The following is a 19,431-nucleotide window of genomic DNA, read 5'->3' as shown; positions in this document are numbered from 1 at the left end:
AACATATCGTGTATAAATATAAACAATATCTCGTTTACAAGAAATATAAATTCAATACAACATACTAGTAGGGGAGAGAGAGAAAAAGATGAAAATGATTTAATTACTTAATATTATCAAGTAAATCTATCAATCGAGCATAATAAAAAATAACAATACGAGAGGAAGGATTTGTATATTTCACCCAAATTTATTAACAATACGAATTATTATTATGATGTCATCATTTAATATTTTCATATACTAACTTACTTACTATTATTACATATGTTTAAAATGTAAAATGGGTTAAGTTGACTCCTTCGATAGAGCAATGTCCAATATGATTCATTCGAAGTTCTATTCAATCCACGACTTTGACGAACAAAATTAGGTTAGTATTTCTAGAAAAATTGATCTTGATAGATCCTATATACAAAATAAATCTTTTAATTGTTTCGTCCTATATAATTATTATTATGCAAGTCGTTCTAATTTTACAAAAAGTGTCAGATTTTCCCATTATAACACATCCATAATTATTGACTGCTAGATACAATTCCATGTCCATACTAATTAATGTAAGCTATTTTATTTTTCTCAACCTTAAACACCAAAGTCCAATTTTCCCTATGTACCTTTGAATTATTGCCGCCAGATGCATTGAATTTTTGTCACTAGTCTACATAACATCAAATGCACATACTATAATGTCCAATTTCAAATGTCAAATATCTTTTGAATTAAAGAAAAAGATTTTGTAATTTAATTCCAACAACAACAACCACCCAGTTCAATTTTTAGTCAGAGTACAATGGAAGAAATCATTCCACCTTGGCAGCATGAGATCCATAAAAAAGGTTCATACAAATTAATCTGAATAAATAGAGATTAAAACATTGGATCCATTGAAGAGAATAATATGTAGACAAATTATTTGAAAAATAAATCAAATGAGAACGTTAAGATAGATGCACGGTCACATTAGAATGATAACATAAATATTATAAAGAGATGACATAGATTGAAGATTTATTAAGGGGGCGTTTGTTTTTCATTTTTGTAAAAATAAGTATGAAAAATATAGTCGTTATGGTTCCGCACAAGAGATAAAATTCAAATTTGGTAGCTTGATGTGATAGATGACGATCATATTTTTCATTTTAATGAAAAAAGAATGAAAAACAAACCGGCGCTAAATGAAAGACGACTTAGATGGTGAGATAACTCAAACTAATGCAAACAGATTGAGATTTTATAATTTTTTTTAATCTTTTTAATAGGTGTAAATGAATCGTGTAAAGTGGCAAATGAAATTAAAGTAATATGCATATCAACTTCTCTTATGTGAATTAAAAAATTTTATTTTTATAAGAGTAGTGTTATTTCAATAGATCTAATTACAAAGAGATATAGACTACCGACTACCATATAAATACTCAATTTGTTGATAGAGGCATTTCTTAATAAAAAATAAAATTTAGCTCTTGTACAGAGAGATATAGACTACCAACTTCTCATTCTTTTTTCATTAAAATAAAAAATATGGCCGCTATTTATTACATCGAGCCATCAAATTTGAATTTCTATCTCTTATGTGTATCCCGTAACAGTTATATTTTTCATTCTCATTCTTTCAAAAATGAGAAACAAACGGGAGCTAATCGTTGATGAAATAATTTCTTGCCGAGAGAAACGTCGGGGACAAACCAAAATCATTTTTAAAAAGGAAAATTTAATTATTACAAGAAAGATATATGTTAACTAGAAAAAAAAAAAAAAACAAACAAAATTGAACAATCTCCATCTACTTTAATGGAGAGACTACTACACCCATAAACAAAACAGAAAAATACTTTAGTTACTCAAACGTCATTAAAAAAAAAAATTGAAAATACTATCCGTTCGCCGAATAACAAAATTTGCCATTAGAAATGGCAAGCCGGCGATGGAAGAATATGAAGAGAAAGATTTACCATAGTGCCATTATCTCATTTGCACAAGCAAAATCGCCCAAATCGTTGAAATAATCATCAACTTCTTGGAATGTATCGTTAATATCCTCGAAATTAATGAATTCAAAGCCGTTGTCATCATAAGCCGGAATTTCATTAACATTTCCGAAATCATCGGTAAAGTCGAACAATGTCTGGTCTGGAGTTGGGAAATTGAAGAAATCATCCAAGAATTGAGTGTCCATGGGCAAATAGTCGTTTGAACTGTCTGGTATCATACTTGTTTCTCCGTGAAATTCTTCCGGGTCCTGAATCCGGTCAAGGCAGGATCCGGATTCATAACTTTGTTGGGTCTTTACATCCATGGAACCAAGAACAAGGAACTCGCCAGAGCCAGATGGTTCACTAGATTGAGTACTGGAGAACCGGAGAACAGAGGTCGGAGAAGAAACATTATGCATCTCTTTATCAGACTCGTAGCCGGAAACTGACGTCACATTATTCTCTGACGTCTCCAAGGCCGCCGGATTTTTGAAATTTGTTAAAGCATCCGGTCCCCGGAGTTTAATAGCAGCATTGTCATACACCATAGCAGCCTCCTCTGCAGTTTCATAAGTACCCAACCAAAGCCGGACTTTTCGAGTCGGGTCTCTTATCTCGGCTGCCCATTTACCCCACGGCCGCTGCCGAACGCCCCTGAACTTCCGAGCACCACCACAGGGCGCCTTCTGCTCCGCCGCCTTCACCTTCATTGGCTTCTGCTTGACCTGAAGCTTACTGTTAAAGCCATTGACATGGGTTTTGCTAGCTTTTTCAATAGTGATTTCTTGAATGTATTTCTTAACACGCTGCCTTCTGAAAATCTCATCTTCGTTTTCATCCCCGGAGGAGTCTGTTGCATCCGGGTCAGTTACCGTTACCCGAACAGTTCTGTGAACATTAGATTTCTGCAGGTTTTGGGATGAGTTTTTGGGGTTTAAATTCGAGGTTTTAATGAGTTTTTTGGTAATAATTCTGTGCTCCGTGTGTTTCACCGGCCATAACATAATGTTTTCCATTGACACCGTCAAGATTCAAACTCTCGGCTACTTCAGATTTCTTTCTCTATTCCCATTGAAAAAGAAGACTCTTTGTGAGTTTATATACAAGTCGACCCCGTTATACTCTGATGAAAAGAAGGGATTCAGAGTGCAGAGCCTTTTAGGAAAGTGAATTTGTAAGAGTACTTAGAGTAGTATATAAATATGTATATATAAGAACAGGAGCGGGACCGTTAATTTTAAAGGGGTTTTGGGGGTTTAAAGACGGATGGATGAGCAAAAAGGAAAGAAAATATTGTTTTCCCTGTAATAATTTATAATTCCCAGGAAATTTTAAGTAAAGATTGCTGAAAAGAAAGAAAGCAAACTGGGTACTGCACTGCTTGTTTGTTTAGGAAAGAAAAAATTGGGTCCTGTGCGTGCGTTTTTAGACAGAAAATAACGTTTGGTAAGAAATTAAAAGCAATCTTAAATTAGATTCTTGAATATTACAGTATCAATGTGGGGAAGTCTTTCTACTTCGGTGGGGTGGGATCCCATGAATGAAAGTTTCAATGAAGGCCACCTAACTTATAGATTCGTTTTAGATTTTAACCATTCAACTTCAATTTGTTTCATTTTGACGTGTCCAAGGGTGAGTGACTTAGTTGCTACCAAAATTTAAGTAATTTGTAATTTCATCTCAACTTATATTCTTTACTCCAGTAAGTTTTAGGAGTGCTGAAACATCGTGTTGTAAAATAAAATGCCTCTTAGAGAGTGTTTGATAATTATTTTTATGAAAAAATAAATTTTAGAATAGTAGATTGATGGAGAATGTGTAGATAAAAAATAATGAAATTTTTTTTTATTTACGTGTAATATTATTTTAATGAAAAATATGTGGTTAAAAAAAAAGAAAAAAAAATATATTGATAAAAATAGAAAGCAAATGAGGTTTTAATGTAAAATGGTGTATTCGGTGGTACTAAATGATATGTACATTGGACTTGTTCCATCAATCATAAATTTTATTGGCCAAGTCATGATTTGCATTTGTTAAGTCAGGCTTCTCATAATTTTTGCAACGATTAAAGACAAAATAAACAACTAAAAGTTGAGCTATTAAATTAGTACATAAATTAATAACAATTACCAATTTACCCCATGTTTGATCTCATTATTTTCAAAGGAAAATGATAGTCTGTCAGGGTCATTTGCATAGACCAGAGCTAGAATATATCTCAAATAAGGGGACCTTCACTCATTTTTTAAGGACAAAAAAATATCCACCCTCTCATAGTTTGGCCAGGGTCTATGCAAATGACCCTGGTAGACTAGCATGTCCTATTTTCAAAATATATTTTTCTCCATCTTCTTTTCAACGACTCATTTTTCAGTTAAATAATATTATAAAGAAATTCAAAAAAAATTATTTTTTTAATTATATATTCTCCATTAATCTACTATTTCAAAATATATTTTTAACCAATAAAAAAAGTTGGCTCAAACAGACGCTAGTATTTTAGATTAATAGGTTATTTGGAATTGGAGGTTAAAACTGTGATTTAGAAGTGTGACTCATGTTCAACTGACCCAATATGTTTCCCAAATTTATTTATTTTTTCATTTTTAATTTTCGAATAGTTGGCTTAGTTTCAAACTATAATTAAAATATCAAAACTTAAACCAAATCCTTTAAATATTGGATTTGGTTCAAAATCATATCAATGACGTGTAAATGATACCAAATTGTTAGTTTCGAAAATACAATTTCGATTTGGTTAATAGTTTGACGATTTTTACTTACCATTCTACCTGCACCAAAATTTGTAAGTAGGGAAACATGCTATCGAAAATTGAAGGATCTCATTCTAACCGATATCAATGATTACGGACCAAGGATGCAATTTTTCAACAATTTAAAGAAAATCTTGGATTAGCTTCTAAATATCTCAGTTCCTTACCTATGTGGATAAGTCTTCCGGGGTAGTCACCGGCCGTCGGCAAGTGGGCCTTAATATTCCGGCCACGACGCGCCGCATTTTACTAGTTGGTACTATGTGGACCCAGATATTTAGTTGGTCCAATGAATAAAGATCAAGTGGTGCTAAATCAGTAATTAATTTTCCGTCTCGATTTACGTGTCCGGGCACGTGAGGCCCAGACAAGAATAAAATAAAGGGTATAAAATTACGTGGGTCAATTTAAAAACTCACTTGTTTGACTAAATTTTATATATTAATTTACCCGTTTTAGTCCTCCATCCACTATACCGTTTATCAATTATTCCATCTGTATTCTCACGATACACCAGAAGCAAGGTGGTGAGGATCCCTAAGATTTTGGTTCAACATTTTTAATTATTCCATGTGTATAGAGAAAGTAGTCATAAAATGTTTACACGTCTCTCACATGAGGCTTACCTCATGTAAATATTTTATTGTCGGAAAAAAATCGCCCCACCTCTCTATTGTGTTTTCTTGGTAACTTCTGTGAATCTTTTGCCTATACATGTAGTCAGCTCCTTATGTCTATTCCTCGTATTTTTACATTATTTTGAATTTCCATTTGAACTCGGTAAAAGAAGGCAAAATGCATTTCTATACTTTTTAGTTGAATGAAAGATTATATCATCACTTTTCTTTGTTAGATTGCATGAATACATAAGCTTTCGAGTACAAATATAGAAAGAAACTTGATGGTATAAACTTTTCATTATTCTATTTTATTTATTATCCTGCTTATAAAATGATGGACCACGCGGGTGACCGCAAACACACATACAAATAGGGTTGGCATTTTTTTATTTAAGTGGGACCCGTGCGCCATGTGAGGATGCGGTGAACGGCGCAGATCGCTTAGCAAAATTCTAAAATGATTGCCGGGTATGTTTTGTTTTGAAAGGTCCACCATAGGTGAGAAAACGCAAGCCTAGCACATAGGCAAGAAAAATGACCAATTTTACGTTACGGTCTAAGGCGTGCTTATACGTGGAAAGAAGTATTTTTATGTTTTGAAATTTAGCTCAACAAAATGTGCTATCACATATGTTCACCTAATGTTTCAAATCACTTTAAATCCAATTTTGTGATATTCACAATTACTATTCACTTACTCACCATATATTTTCTAATTATTTATAAATTAAACTGTTTATAAACACTTTTCAAATAAGATTTTAACTTAAAAGGAAATAAGTCCAACGAAAAATTCGTCATTGTTCAAAACCAGCTCGCCCATGATCATAACTTTTTTTATCCAAAAACAAAGCATAATTTATATGGAGTATTTATGATTTCGATAATTATATTTTTGTTGAAACTTAAAAAATACTTATGAAATTCATATAAATTTTCAAGATATGCGTTATTTTATTTATTTATTGATCTAAAATAATAAAATTAAAATTAAAATTAAAATAGACTTTGCGTTTAATAAATGAATAACACTATATAGTTTCACTGGGATTACAATTTCAATCCAAGTTACAATAAATGATAGGTAGAATTAAATAAGTCATTTAATTTCACATTTCATTCAACCCATCATCCAACACCTTCTATATTGGGATTGTAACCCTTGTGGGGCTAAATAATATTTTTTATTATGATCATGGGTGTCTAAGCTAAATTACGTGGACCTCAACTAATTCCGCGGGAACCTAAAGTTTACAAACAGGTACTCACTTTAGTGATCCTGAGGGGACTCGAACTAATGATTATTGGAAAGTAAACTCAAGGCCACTGACCACTGGCCTGACGATAAATTTTGCTAATTTTATACTATTTGTTTTTGTGAAGGCTGTTATGACCGTGATCTTTTAAGTTTAATGGACGCATTCCCTAATCTCCCCAGTCAATCACTTAAACCCTTAATTTCTCTTAACTTTAATTAACGACTATTAGCTGTTAATGAATCATGTTTTAACAAACATTTAACCTTTTTACAGCTAAGAATGACGTGTCGAGTGCCGCCATTTATAATTCAGTTTGATTACTTTTGTACAGTTCTCTGTATTTTACTTTTGTTTTCTTGTAACTCCTACTCTCGAGAAAGCTTGTGAATCCGTGACTAGCGGTTCTGCCTCGTGTTAAACTAAAGTCTCGTTTGACAGTCATTATTTTAATTTTTTTCTTTTCGTATTTATTTTCAATATATATATTTATAAAATAAAATACTTTACAAAAAAAAAATAAAAAAATTACTCTATTTTTTTACCGCACATTTTTCAAAAAATCACTATTTAAAACTTAAACATATTAATGACCATCAACCAGCTGCAAAAAGATAATTACAATCTCATAATAATAAAATTTAATTACATTTTATTAAATTCACAAATTTTATTTACTGTTTAAAATTTATTAAAAAATTGATTTTTAGCTGCATCAATTAGTAATGTATACGGTGTTGCAAGGGTGATGCTTGTTGGTTAAAAACTTACAATAACTTTTATTATTATTATTGGACACGAAAACACTAAAGAACTTGTGAGTATTTTTTGGTGGACTTTAACAAAAAAAAGAGCTTATGAGTGAAATACTTGTTAAAAAAAAAAAAGAAAGAAAAAGAAAAAGAAAACCGTATCTTTGGATGTCATGTGCTCGTAAGTGAAATAAATGTACATGTTTTGATATGCTCATTTGCTTTTGGTTGTGCCTAAATATGAAAATCACTAGGGATGTCAAACGGTTCGTCGACTCGTCAAAATCGAGCTCATAGATGACTCGGGCTCATCAAATCACGAGCTCGAGCTGAGCACGCTCGGCTCACCAAATGGGCGAGTTGCTCGTCCATGAGCCCTTGGCTCATTGGCTTAAGGGACACAAGCCACGAGCCAGACTCGTGTGCTATAGTGGCCAAATTTCGACCACAATTTTTTTCTCAAAACATTTGCTACCAAATATCGACCACAATTTTTTTCTCCTTAAAACATTTGCCTCCCATTTTCATCTTTAAATTATTGGTTCTTCACTTCTTCTGCTTCACACGATTACAATTTCCTTACTATTCCAATATCTCATATGCCACTATGATAAATTGGAAATTGAATTCCAATTTATTGTATGTCACATCCCACATAAATTGGCAACAAGTATTTTGGAAGCATTATTAATATGCGTGACGAATTGGTGGGAAACTCATTTCAGACTACAAGATTAATGTTAATTTGTCGAAATTACATGTCGTTAGGTAAGTCATAAGTGTTATTTAATGCAATTTTAATCATATTAATCAGAATTTGTTATTTTATAATATTATTTTTAATTTTCTTTAAAAAAATTGTACACGTTAAAACATATAAGTCGTTCGTGTACAATTTTTAATTCTGCCTACTCAAAATTTAAATAGTTGGTCCCAAACTCGAATAAAGAATGAGGGTTTGTATAATTGTATTTTGTTTTTATCTATTTAAATTTTAAAAAAAATTGAAAATCGACGAGCTCGCGAGCTGAAGTTCAGCTTGGCTTGACCTACTGCCACCACTAAAAATCACCTGGGGTGTTCTATTTAAGATTTAATAAATTCTTTTGCGTCGTAATTATTTCCTCACAGCATTTTACATGAAATATAGCGAAGGCAATGTTTTTATAGGGATTCTTCCTTAAGAAATTGTAGTTGTACCTTAATTATTTGTGAAGAGAAAAGCTAAAACGGCTAAATCACTCTAACCTCTGATTGATTTAGTGAAAAATCAAAATATAATGTATTTTGATAAAAGCTAATGAAATGTGTGACTAGAAAGTTGATAATAATTGTAATATCATTAAATGTGTGATTGAAAATAAATTTGAAAAAAAAAAAAAGTTTTAGAAATGCAGACTAAACATGAGCAGCCCAACTAACGTTTTCATGATTTGCGAGAACGTTTTCGTATTTAATTAAGAGTTATAACACTAATGCTGATTGAGGTGCAAATGAAATGTAATTGTTATGAATGGTAATGGGTTTATATTGGTTTAACTATAATGGTTGGAAAAGTAGAGAGCAAAAATGTAATCTACTTGGTCAATTCCATTTTTTATTATACCCCGTTTGGTATACATCAATGCACAAATGAGAATGAAAAATATAGTCGTTACGGACTCCACACAAGAGATAGAAGTCAAATATGGTGGCTTGATATGATAAATAACAATCATATTTTTCATTTTAATGGACAATTAATGGAAAACAAACGGGGGCTAAACTATTGTTTTATTTCAATTTGAGCTTAAAAATAAGTCAAACCACCATTTTAGCAGCATTGTTGGATGGACGTTTGGCTTATAAAATAGTTTGACCATCATATAAGCCTGCCCAAACATGCTTTATGTTACTAAACTTTTTATGTTCAAATATTTAAATCTTTTTACGTATTATAATTAAAAGTAATAACAAATAAGTTGGTATGAACATGATTGAGTAAAAAATTTAGAACTCGTCAAAGTTAGAGTCCCCTAAACCGATAACGGGAGTACGGGATTGTAATAATTTCAACCTTTGCTATGCATTTTGCTAGGCTTGTAAACAAAAGTCTCTTGCACATCATTCTCCACACATACAATAATTACAAGGACTTTGCTTGATGTACATAATTTTTGTACATCAAGGTGTCCATGCCTCTCATATGGAGTGGAGCCCACACTTTTGTGGATCTCATCTCATGTGAGAGACATGAACGTCCTTATGAAAAAAAATATTGTACATCTAGAATTTTCCAAATTTCAAAAGGAATAGGCTATTTTCCATTTCCTGAAAGGCAAAGTTTGGACAGCTGTTAAGTTCAATTTCAGGGCTTAAAAGACAGAGATGAATTCATACGCTAACTTTGAAAAAAGGGTCGTCCCTTGAAAAACCAAAACACGGTTAACCCATGGCATAGCTCTGAGTCCAGCTCCTTTACTTGTTCCTGTTTGTCTTATACATATGAACAATCTTGGCATCAAAGGGTTTGGATCCGTCAACAAAGAACAAATTGAAAGTAGCACCTAAATTAGGAAATCAAAAGCACAACTAACTATTCAATCATGGAGTCCATCAATATAAAGTCACACAAATAAAGGAACCTATGTGAGAAAAGCCGAATTCCCATTCCTAAATATGCCACAAAGAGTTAGAACTTTGTTGGAAAATTATTAGTTGCAGTAATTTGTAGAACAGTAAAATATAGAAATAAAATTTATTGACTGGTGAATTCTCGTGACAATTCGATGATCTAATGTGAAATTGCTCGTCGATAACTACTGCGGCCTCAGTGGATAATCACTTCTAGGATACAACGATTAAACAAATCATTTGTACAGTAATCTGGAATGGTTTCAGAACTCTTAGGTGTGCTCCAGAAAAACATGTAAAACTTAAATATAAAAAATTCAGAATAAGAAACTTTATAATTTCATTTTTGATGTGTTTTTTCAAAACCAAATGAGCGGATCTAACCACATCTACCATGATCCAGAAATATTTGCAACATTTAATGGGTAATGAATAATGGGTTGCTAAAAAACGATCATATTATATTGGCTAATTTGACCCATTGAATAATAAATAATGCTATGTAGCCTTACTGGGGTTACAACCCTAATCTAAGTAGCGATAATAGGTTGAATGAAAGGTGAAATTAAATGACTTATTTAATTTCACATATCATTTAATGCTACATTAACGCCACCAAAACTGGGGTTGTAACCCCAGTGGAGCTACATAACATTTATTCATTAAATAATTTCGAAAATGATTAAAATAAAATGAAAAAAAATTTATTTTAATCAAGAAGCCCAAGGCCACAATCAAAGACTTTTTTATTGTTGCGTGAGATATGACCCGAGCCCCCGACCTCCCACACACAAATTCCACATTTTCTATCACTTGGGTACTTTATTTAAATTAGTTATATTTTTTCACATGTTAATTTATTGTATAAGTATCTAATAATCCACCACATGAAAGAAATAAGATAAATATAAATATTACTTTGGGGTACGGTAGAAATCATGCAAGTTTAGGTGTCTATCAACTTGAATCTTAGTTTTGTATATTCTATCGAGTTTGCTAACTGTAAAGTTAACTATACCTTGAACTCTGCAATTACAGTTGTAAACTGAGGCAATAGAACACACGTGACTTCTATAACAATCATTGAGTTTTCGAGGTTGCGTTCATTTCGATCGTGAACTTTCTCAATTTCTTCAAGTGCTCTAGAGAATTAGTCTCAATTATCATAGAAAGCGGCCCCACTTCCACACTCAAATAGGTGTGTCTAACAAGGGTGCATTGTATCTAGACACTCCACTGAACATTAGTTATGGTAAGCATTAAGAGTATTAGCTCATCATCTAATCAATACAGTTGGTACGACACACATGAAAGAGGGGCTTGGAATAAATCCAATGTAGTACCCCCACAGACTACTCCAATAACTTTGTTGTTCCGTTAAACCTTGTCTACGTGATCTCCTATCACAAGGTTGAATTTTCTTTATAGGTGATTTAGTTTGTAATTGGCTTTAGCCCCATCCGACTCGATGTTTTCTGAACTAGCTCTCTAACTAATCCTTTGATTAATAGGTCAGCAATATTATCATTTGGTATCACGTAGTCAATAGCCACAACTCGTCCTTAAGCAGTTGATACACAGTATTGTGCCTCCTACAAATATGTCTAAACTTTTCATTGTATGATGAATTTTGAGCTCTTAAAATAGCTGCTTACCTACCACAATGGATAGAAATAGCTGAAAATGGTTTAAATCACAAAGGAAGATCGATAAGAAAATTTTTTAACCATTCAACCTCCTCATCTACCTTATCTAATGCTATGAGCTCAGATTTCATAGTGGATATTGCAATGTAAGTTTTTGCTCGGTAATTTTTCAGGATATAGCACCGCCTGCTAATGTAAAACATATCCACTTGTAGATTTACTTTCATTGGTATCGAAAATCCAATTAGCATCACAATATCCCTCAAGTATAGTAGGAAATTTAGAATAATGTATTCCCTAGTCTAGAGTATCTCAATACCTCAAGACTTGAATGAGAGCATCCCAACGTTCACTGTTATGGCAGACACTCGAAAACCCTCACAGATTTTGTATCCCTCGACAATAATTTCATGGATTATAATCTATAATTTTTCAATTTGACTAACCACAGTTCTAATGTCATCCATTTTAAAATATAGGAATTTCTCCACAACAAATTTCTTAGTTATCAAATTTAATAGTGTCAACAACCTTAAGAGTTGTCAAATAAAATTACAACTTCATTTTGCATCTCTTAAAATTATTTTCATCAAATAATTCAGGCTTTTCAGAATATTTAGGGACAAATATATCTACTGCAAATATGACAACTAATTATAAATAAAATTTCACTTTAGAATGTTGGAAAATAATTAGTTGCAGTAATTTGTAGAAATTGGTAGAACAATAAAATGTAGAAATAAAACTTATCGGCTAATCGAGTCTCATAACAACATGATATCCTAAAGTGAAATTATCTGTCAATAACTGCTGCGACCTTCGTGGACAATCACTTCCAGAATATAACGATCAAACAAAACACTTTGTTCAGCAATCACAAATGGTTTCAGAACTTTCAAGTGTACTCCAGAAAAAGATGTAAGACTCAATTATAAAGATTTCTGAATATGAAATTTTAAAATTTCATTTTTTATGTGTTTTTTCCAAAATCAGATGGGTGTATATATTAGCATAATGGATCTAACCACCTCTACAATGATCCAGAAATACTTGCAACATTTAATGGCTTGTAGGTAATGGGTTGTTAAAAAATTGTTATATTATACTGCATAGTTTGACCCATTAAATAACTTTGAAAATGATTAAAATAAAATAAAAAAATATTTATTTTAATCAAGGAAGCCCAAGGTCCCAATCAAAGATTTTTTTATTATTGAGTGGGGCGTGACTTGAACCTCAACCTCCTACACAAATTTTACATTTTTCATCAATTTGGCACTTCCTCTAAATTAGTTAGTTTTTTACATATTATATTTATTGTATAAATATCTAACACTCCCGAATAATGATTTTTTTTTTCCAGATAACAAAAGAACAAAAAAACTAATGAAATAAGACAATTGTACTTGATAGTATTAAGGAAGAAAAAGATTTTTTTTATTCTTGTTCGTTATCATGTCAAATATTATGTACCAAATATGCATTTAGAGTATGTGACACTTGGCGGCTTTAAGGAGTGATCCGGAGGAAAATGGATAGTAAGAGGGTGTTTGAGCCTTATTTTCATGAAAAAATGTATTTTAGAATAGTGGGTTGATGGAAAATGTGTTATTGAAAAATAAGAAAAAAAATTTATTTACGTATAATATTATTTTAATGAATAATGTGTTATTGAAAAGAAGAGAGAAAAATATATTTTTGAAAGAATGGAAATCAAACAAGGTCTAATTAGCGCAAAAAAAAAAAAAAAAAAACCACTGGTGTAAGGACTATCTGGAGGGACCATAATTGTAGCTTGCCATTGAAACATGTCCTCATCAACAGGACCTGAAATATAACCAAAGGGGAAGCAAACGAGTTAAGGAAAATTCGACGTAGAGTTGCATTCAAAGTTTTTGAAGTGATTAAAGCCAAAGTGTAATTGTGATCAGGATTTGTTACCTCCACTATAAATCACAACTAACTAAGCCAAAGTTTTAACAACTAACCAAGTTCATTTAGGTCTATCACTCTCTCTTAGAACGTGCAATATTGAAATTACACCATTCTTGTGAACGTAAACCTCTTTTTAGTCGATTCAAATTTGTTAAGTTGACCCTTTCAACTGAAACTGTTCATATAAAAGAATCTAAAACGCACTCTAAATTGGGAGGGCATATTGCAAGCTCTTGCCAAGATTGTTATTTAACAAAAATTACAAAACTCAGTCCCCCGGGGCATAGCTCAACTGGTGGATCAATCAACATTGTTTGCTTTCAGCGGTAGAGTAGAGAGTTCGATTCCTGGTGGGAACTCGCGGCCAAAAATTTGGTATGGAGCAATCACTGTGGAGGAGGGTCTCTTGTACGCAGAAGTATACAGGCAATGGAGGGAACCTGTGATCCAATTAAGGCATAACCCGCGATTTACCCCTCCAAGATTCTAGGGACAAGAGTCTTGGAGGTCCAAAATTTAATTTGGTGTAAGTTGGGATACCTGGATATCAAAAAAAATAAAAAATAAATAAAAATTACAAAACTCAGGACCAATAGGGTTATTCCTTTGGTCCCACTCGGGCACTTTTAGCTGAAAGCAACATAAACTTGCATTTTGAACCTTGCCTTAAAATATTATTTTTAAATCACAAATATATGTCAACAAATCATTTCGAAAGTCGTACGTTTCGTTATTGAATATGTCTAATTTCCAATTTGCTGAAATTTTGTTAGACTTAGTGTGATAAATAATGTGACACATTGATAATTATTGGTGCCATATAGAATTTAATATTAATTTTTTTGATAGAATGACTATAGCAGTTAGAAACTCGATTATTACCTTGTAAAAATAAACCGTTAATACATTTTCCACCGTCTTTAATCAATTAGAAATTTTTTCAATTTACTTTTTTATTGTTTTACATGTTTATTTTCATCTATAAATTACTCTTTTTATTATACTTGTAACATCCAAGTACACATCTACATTTTTGCTTCTGTTGAAAGGTACAAGGTGTTGAGGTTGTTCCACATCGATTGTGGATGAGATTGGTATTTAATTTATAAGTGTAAGGGAAATGCTCATTTCTTGAGTTAGTTTTTGGAGTGAGAGAGGCCCAATACTATCGACCATCTGGTATCAGAGCTTGATTTATCAACAAATCTCGGCCCAACAGTCACGGAGATAGAGTTTGGTCTCCTACAGGCCCTTTGTGTCAGGAGGACACATGTTTAGTCTCCCGTAGAACCCGACGTATGGGGGAAAATGTATTTGGTTTCTTGCAAAACCCAATATGTGAGGAGGAGTTTGTTGAGGTTGTCCTACATCGATTATGGATGAGATTAGTATTCAGTTTATAAGTGTGAGAGAAAGTCTCAACTCTTGAGCTAACTTTTTGGATGAAAGATGCACAATACCATCCAATACCTTTGAGTGCAAAGCATCATAGACGTCGTTTATAATATGAAATATGTAATAAGATCACAAAGATGAAACAAGATTTAAAGTAAGGAAATAAAAAAGCGTTAAGTAGACGAAACGATCTTTTATTATAACAATATGGAGAGAAAATTACAACACAACAATTTTTTGCTTAAATAAAACTGAATGAAGATGCCACTATTTATAGGTACATATCATACCATAAAGATAGAAATCATGTAAAAAAATTATGTGCAATTAAGGAAATACTATTTTTTTCAATAAAATCACGTGAAATTAAGGAAACAATATTTTCCAATAAAATCACATGAAAATAGGGAAATAATATTTTCCAAAAAATCCTCCCTAATTTGGAACACAAAATCTAACAATTTTCACCTTGACCTAAATTACAATGCAACGAACGAAACTCCAAAATTTCTCCACCTAAGAAATAAGTCCGTCTGCATCTAAATAACCAAACTCCTCAATGCAGTAACAAAAACTCTCAATCATTAAAAAATATTCCTTTGCATGGTGTCCACAGGCGACATTTGAACTTTACTCTCGGGTTCCTAAAATTCCACCTAGGAGGTCGTAGCACATACTGTAGCAAAAACCACATAAAATGCCTAATTAAAAGGCTCATTGCTAAAACAGTCGCCTTCAACGATCTCGAAAGCATTATAGACATCATCGACACCATCATACCTACGCTCAATGGATCAAACCTTAACAACTAAACACAGTGTATCAGTTGAAATTGGTGGCAAAGTGGAATCACCAACCCTCCTCTGAGCAATGTTCTGAACCGACCCAGAGCCCGTCACAAGAGGTACTGTACCAAATTGTATTTTCACCACGGTACTGAACTTGTACAGATATCTCTTAACTGGTTCTGCGCTTCCCTGCAAGATGTACAGTTGAGACTTTTTCCGTCCTTCCAGTAAAACCTGAACACCCTTTCGAACCCTCAAGACTCCACATCCACCAAAAAATTTATACCATTTTAAATCCAGGGTACTCAGCGAGATGAGATTCCTCTTCAGGTCTGGAACATGTAGAATCTGATTAATTGTTCTAACCGTCCCATCCTGCAACCTTAATCTGACTTGACCAATTCTAGCAACACATATGGTGCGAACATGCCAAATAAAAAATCCACTACTCGTCAGGTTAGACTCGACGTCAGATACTACGAACATCACATCACTGCCATCAGAAAAATTCTTGGTAACATTAGTTTCATCCGAATTGAATGATTGCCTCATACGATATGCAAATTACCTTTAGCCTGTAACTTATCACAATCTTTCTTAACGTGTCCTTTTCTCCTACGGTAGAAGCAATAAAATTTATTGAAGTTCGTCCTCGATCTATCCTTTCATCGATCACCATAAGATACCGGAACTTCCTCATCTCTCAATGTAGCTCTAACCAAATGCTCCATCTTCTCTTTTGAGAACAAAGCATCATAGACATCCTCAATGATCAAAGTATCACGATTATACAGAATGATGTCCTAAAACGATGAATAAGAGGCGTGCAGCGATCACAACAAGATCAAGACCAAATCCTTCTCATTGTACTTAACCTCTAATGTCTCTAAATTTGTAACTATTTCCTTAAACACAACAATATGGTCTTCCAGTGACCCTTCTTTTGTCATGCAATGGAAATACAGCTTTTGCTTTAGAGCCTGTTTGCTGGTGAGACTTTTAGTCATATATAACTGCTCCAATTTCAACCACAAAGCAGCTACTGTTTTCTTCTTCTAAACATCTTGCAGAATATTATTAGATAAATGAAGATAAATCTGTGATAAAGCCTTCCAATTCTTTCATTGTTTTTTTCCATTGTCCAATTAGCTGGTATATTCCAAAACCCAACAACGCATTATCCAAATCCAACCGCATCAGAATAGCTTTCATCTTTACTTGCCATAAAGAAAATATTGTATTGCGATCCAACAGCGAAATACCATATTTTCATATTTCAATGTAGCCATCTCTAAAAAATCTCATTCAAATCAAAAAGAACCCTTGTTGATCCCAAAGGCGATGCAAGGATTAAGATTAATGACGTTTTATGAAATATATAACAATATCACAAAGATAAAACAAGATTTGAAGTAAAGAAATTAAAGAGAGTTAAGCAGAGAAAACGATGTTTTATTATAACAATATGGGAAGAAAATTACAACACAGTAATTTTTGCTTAAACAAAACTAAATGAAGAGGTCACTATTTATGGGTACATTTCATACTATAAAGATGAAAATAATATAAAAAATAATGTGCAATTAAGGAAATAATATTTTTTAAATAAAATCACATGAAAATAAGGGAAATAATATTTTTTTCAAGAGAATAATATTTTTTCAAAAAATCTTCCCTAATTTGAGACACAAAATCTATCACAAGGAGCCGCTCCCATGTTATAACAACACAGAGTACTTGGCCGAGGGGACTGAAAATCCGAGCTCAACTTCGTGGCTCAACCAACTTGGTTCAATCTAGTTCTTGCAACAAAACAGATCGTCCCCAGTCTCCACCCGTAATGCTTAGATTAACGAGTTGTTGGAGCAATGCTTTCGAAGAAGTTTACTAATCGTGACAATAGAGCAGTTTTGAACTAGCGGATGGCAAATAAGTTTTTTCAAATTGAAGAAAAAGCAAAAGTAATTGAAAAGGCAAATTATTTATTTCACTACTATCAAATAAAGGCCGTTTGGCATAGCTTTGACTTTTGCTTCTGATTTAAAATAAATAAATAAATAAATAAATTTCTTATGGAAGCTGCCTTAAACCAACTATTTCTAATCACAACTTTTAAAGAAAGTATTCAAACAAAACTAAAAGTAACTTCTAAACCTCAAAAGCCACTTTTAACTTTTCTAAAGCCATGCCAAATGGCCCTAAGAATAGATATAAAATCTTTGTACCAGGGTACATATTTTCTCATAAAGTGTCTGATGAGCTAGCAAGTTACTGAAAGTAATATTACCAATAGAATTTTATTCATATTCCATATTGATTTTTGGGGGCATCGGGCCTCCAAGTATACTGCCCAACTTGTTTATGCCTTAAGGCTAAAGTACAGATCATAACATGACATATAAGCAAAGTAACGAAAGTTAGACTAGGAATGTTTTGGAAGAAAAACAATTAAAGAGAAAAACTGAAGGCAATATACCTTGGGTGGATTGTCTCCTCAATTTGAAACTGATGTTATAAACTTGCTCGATACAGGATTTGCGATAGGGCCCACACGTACTCCAACAAATGTAATGATCAGATATTAATTTCACCATGACTCGGAATGATCCGGCTCTTGCAATGTAAAGTCACTGTCTTTTGCCTAGATATCAAATCTGATGCAGCATAATTGTGAGATGAACATCTCGATCAATAATCTTGTTGATTTCGACTACGAAATACCCAGAACATGATTGAACATTTGGACAATTCCAATAAATAAATTTTCATTTAATCTTAGGAGACCTATTACAATAACGTAATCAATTCAAGACATAAGAAGAATACTTGGACAATTAAGGAAAATATGTCAATCGACTAGTCCTCCAATTAAGCACTGCAGATCTTTCTGGCCTTAGGCGGTTCTAATTTGCCAAGAGCTATATAAGTTACTTCCACACATGCATCAAAGTCCAAATTGCACAAGAATCATTACATTCCTACTGGTATTTTAATGCCATAGAGTATACAACTTAAAAATAGCAGTTCTTCAAAAAAAATTGGATAATATGAGGAGAAACTGCTAGTAAGCTAAGCACTGAAGCATAGCCAAATGAATTTCACCTCAATCATAGTGGATTAAGACAGATTAAAGCGACCAAAATACCACCTCATTCAATACGAGAAACTACGACAATGTTGTCACCTGAAAATTTGGTTCACTTGGTTTCATTATACAAGTCAACTGTTAAGATGGGCTTCATGTCATACTGCATTATTACATTAAGTCCTTGTTTATCATCCATTTTCTCCCATTCTTTCCATTATTTTTTTACAGTACTCATTTTCAACCACACATTTTTCATTAAAATAATATTTTACGTAAATCAAAAATTTTTCCTTCTTTTTCAACTATACATTTCAACAGCAATCACTATTTCATAATACATTCTTTCCAAATAATGGGTGACAAACACACCCAAAGACAGCAATACTATAGTCTTATTTCCACTAATCTAATGCGGGCTTCTAAAGGCTCAAAATTAATAGGTATGGAATCAGATTGCTTTGGATATCATTGTTAGGGAATTAGCCACCATCTCATTGTTACAGCAGCAATATAAATAGTAAAATTCCAAATTACTTCTCAATCAAACAAGAATTCCCACACCTTAAAATAGGGGTAACCATAAAC

The 19,431-nt window shown here is 32.7% G+C and overlaps 1 protein-coding gene across 1 annotated transcript; it reads right to left on the bottom strand.

Moving 5' to 3' along the window:
* Positions 1-1,928: 1,928 nt before the first annotated feature.
* Positions 1,929-3,312, bottom strand: LOC111393385 (ethylene-responsive transcription factor CRF4-like). Its single transcript, XM_023018897.1, has one exon. It carries the CDS (start codon positions 2,990-2,992, stop codon positions 1,952-1,954), a length of 1,041 nt encoding a protein of 346 aa, XP_022874665.1. The 5' UTR covers positions 2,993-3,312; the 3' UTR covers positions 1,929-1,951.
* Positions 3,313-19,431: the final 16,119 nt, after the last annotated feature.

The sequence above is a fragment of the Olea europaea genome, chromosome 1 (assembly GCF_002742605.1).
Source record: "Olea europaea var. sylvestris chromosome 1, O_europaea_v1, whole genome shotgun sequence".
NCBI classification, from domain to species: Eukaryota; Viridiplantae; Streptophyta; class Magnoliopsida; order Lamiales; family Oleaceae; genus Olea; species Olea europaea.
This window is presented reverse-complemented; position numbering and strand designations above follow the sequence as displayed.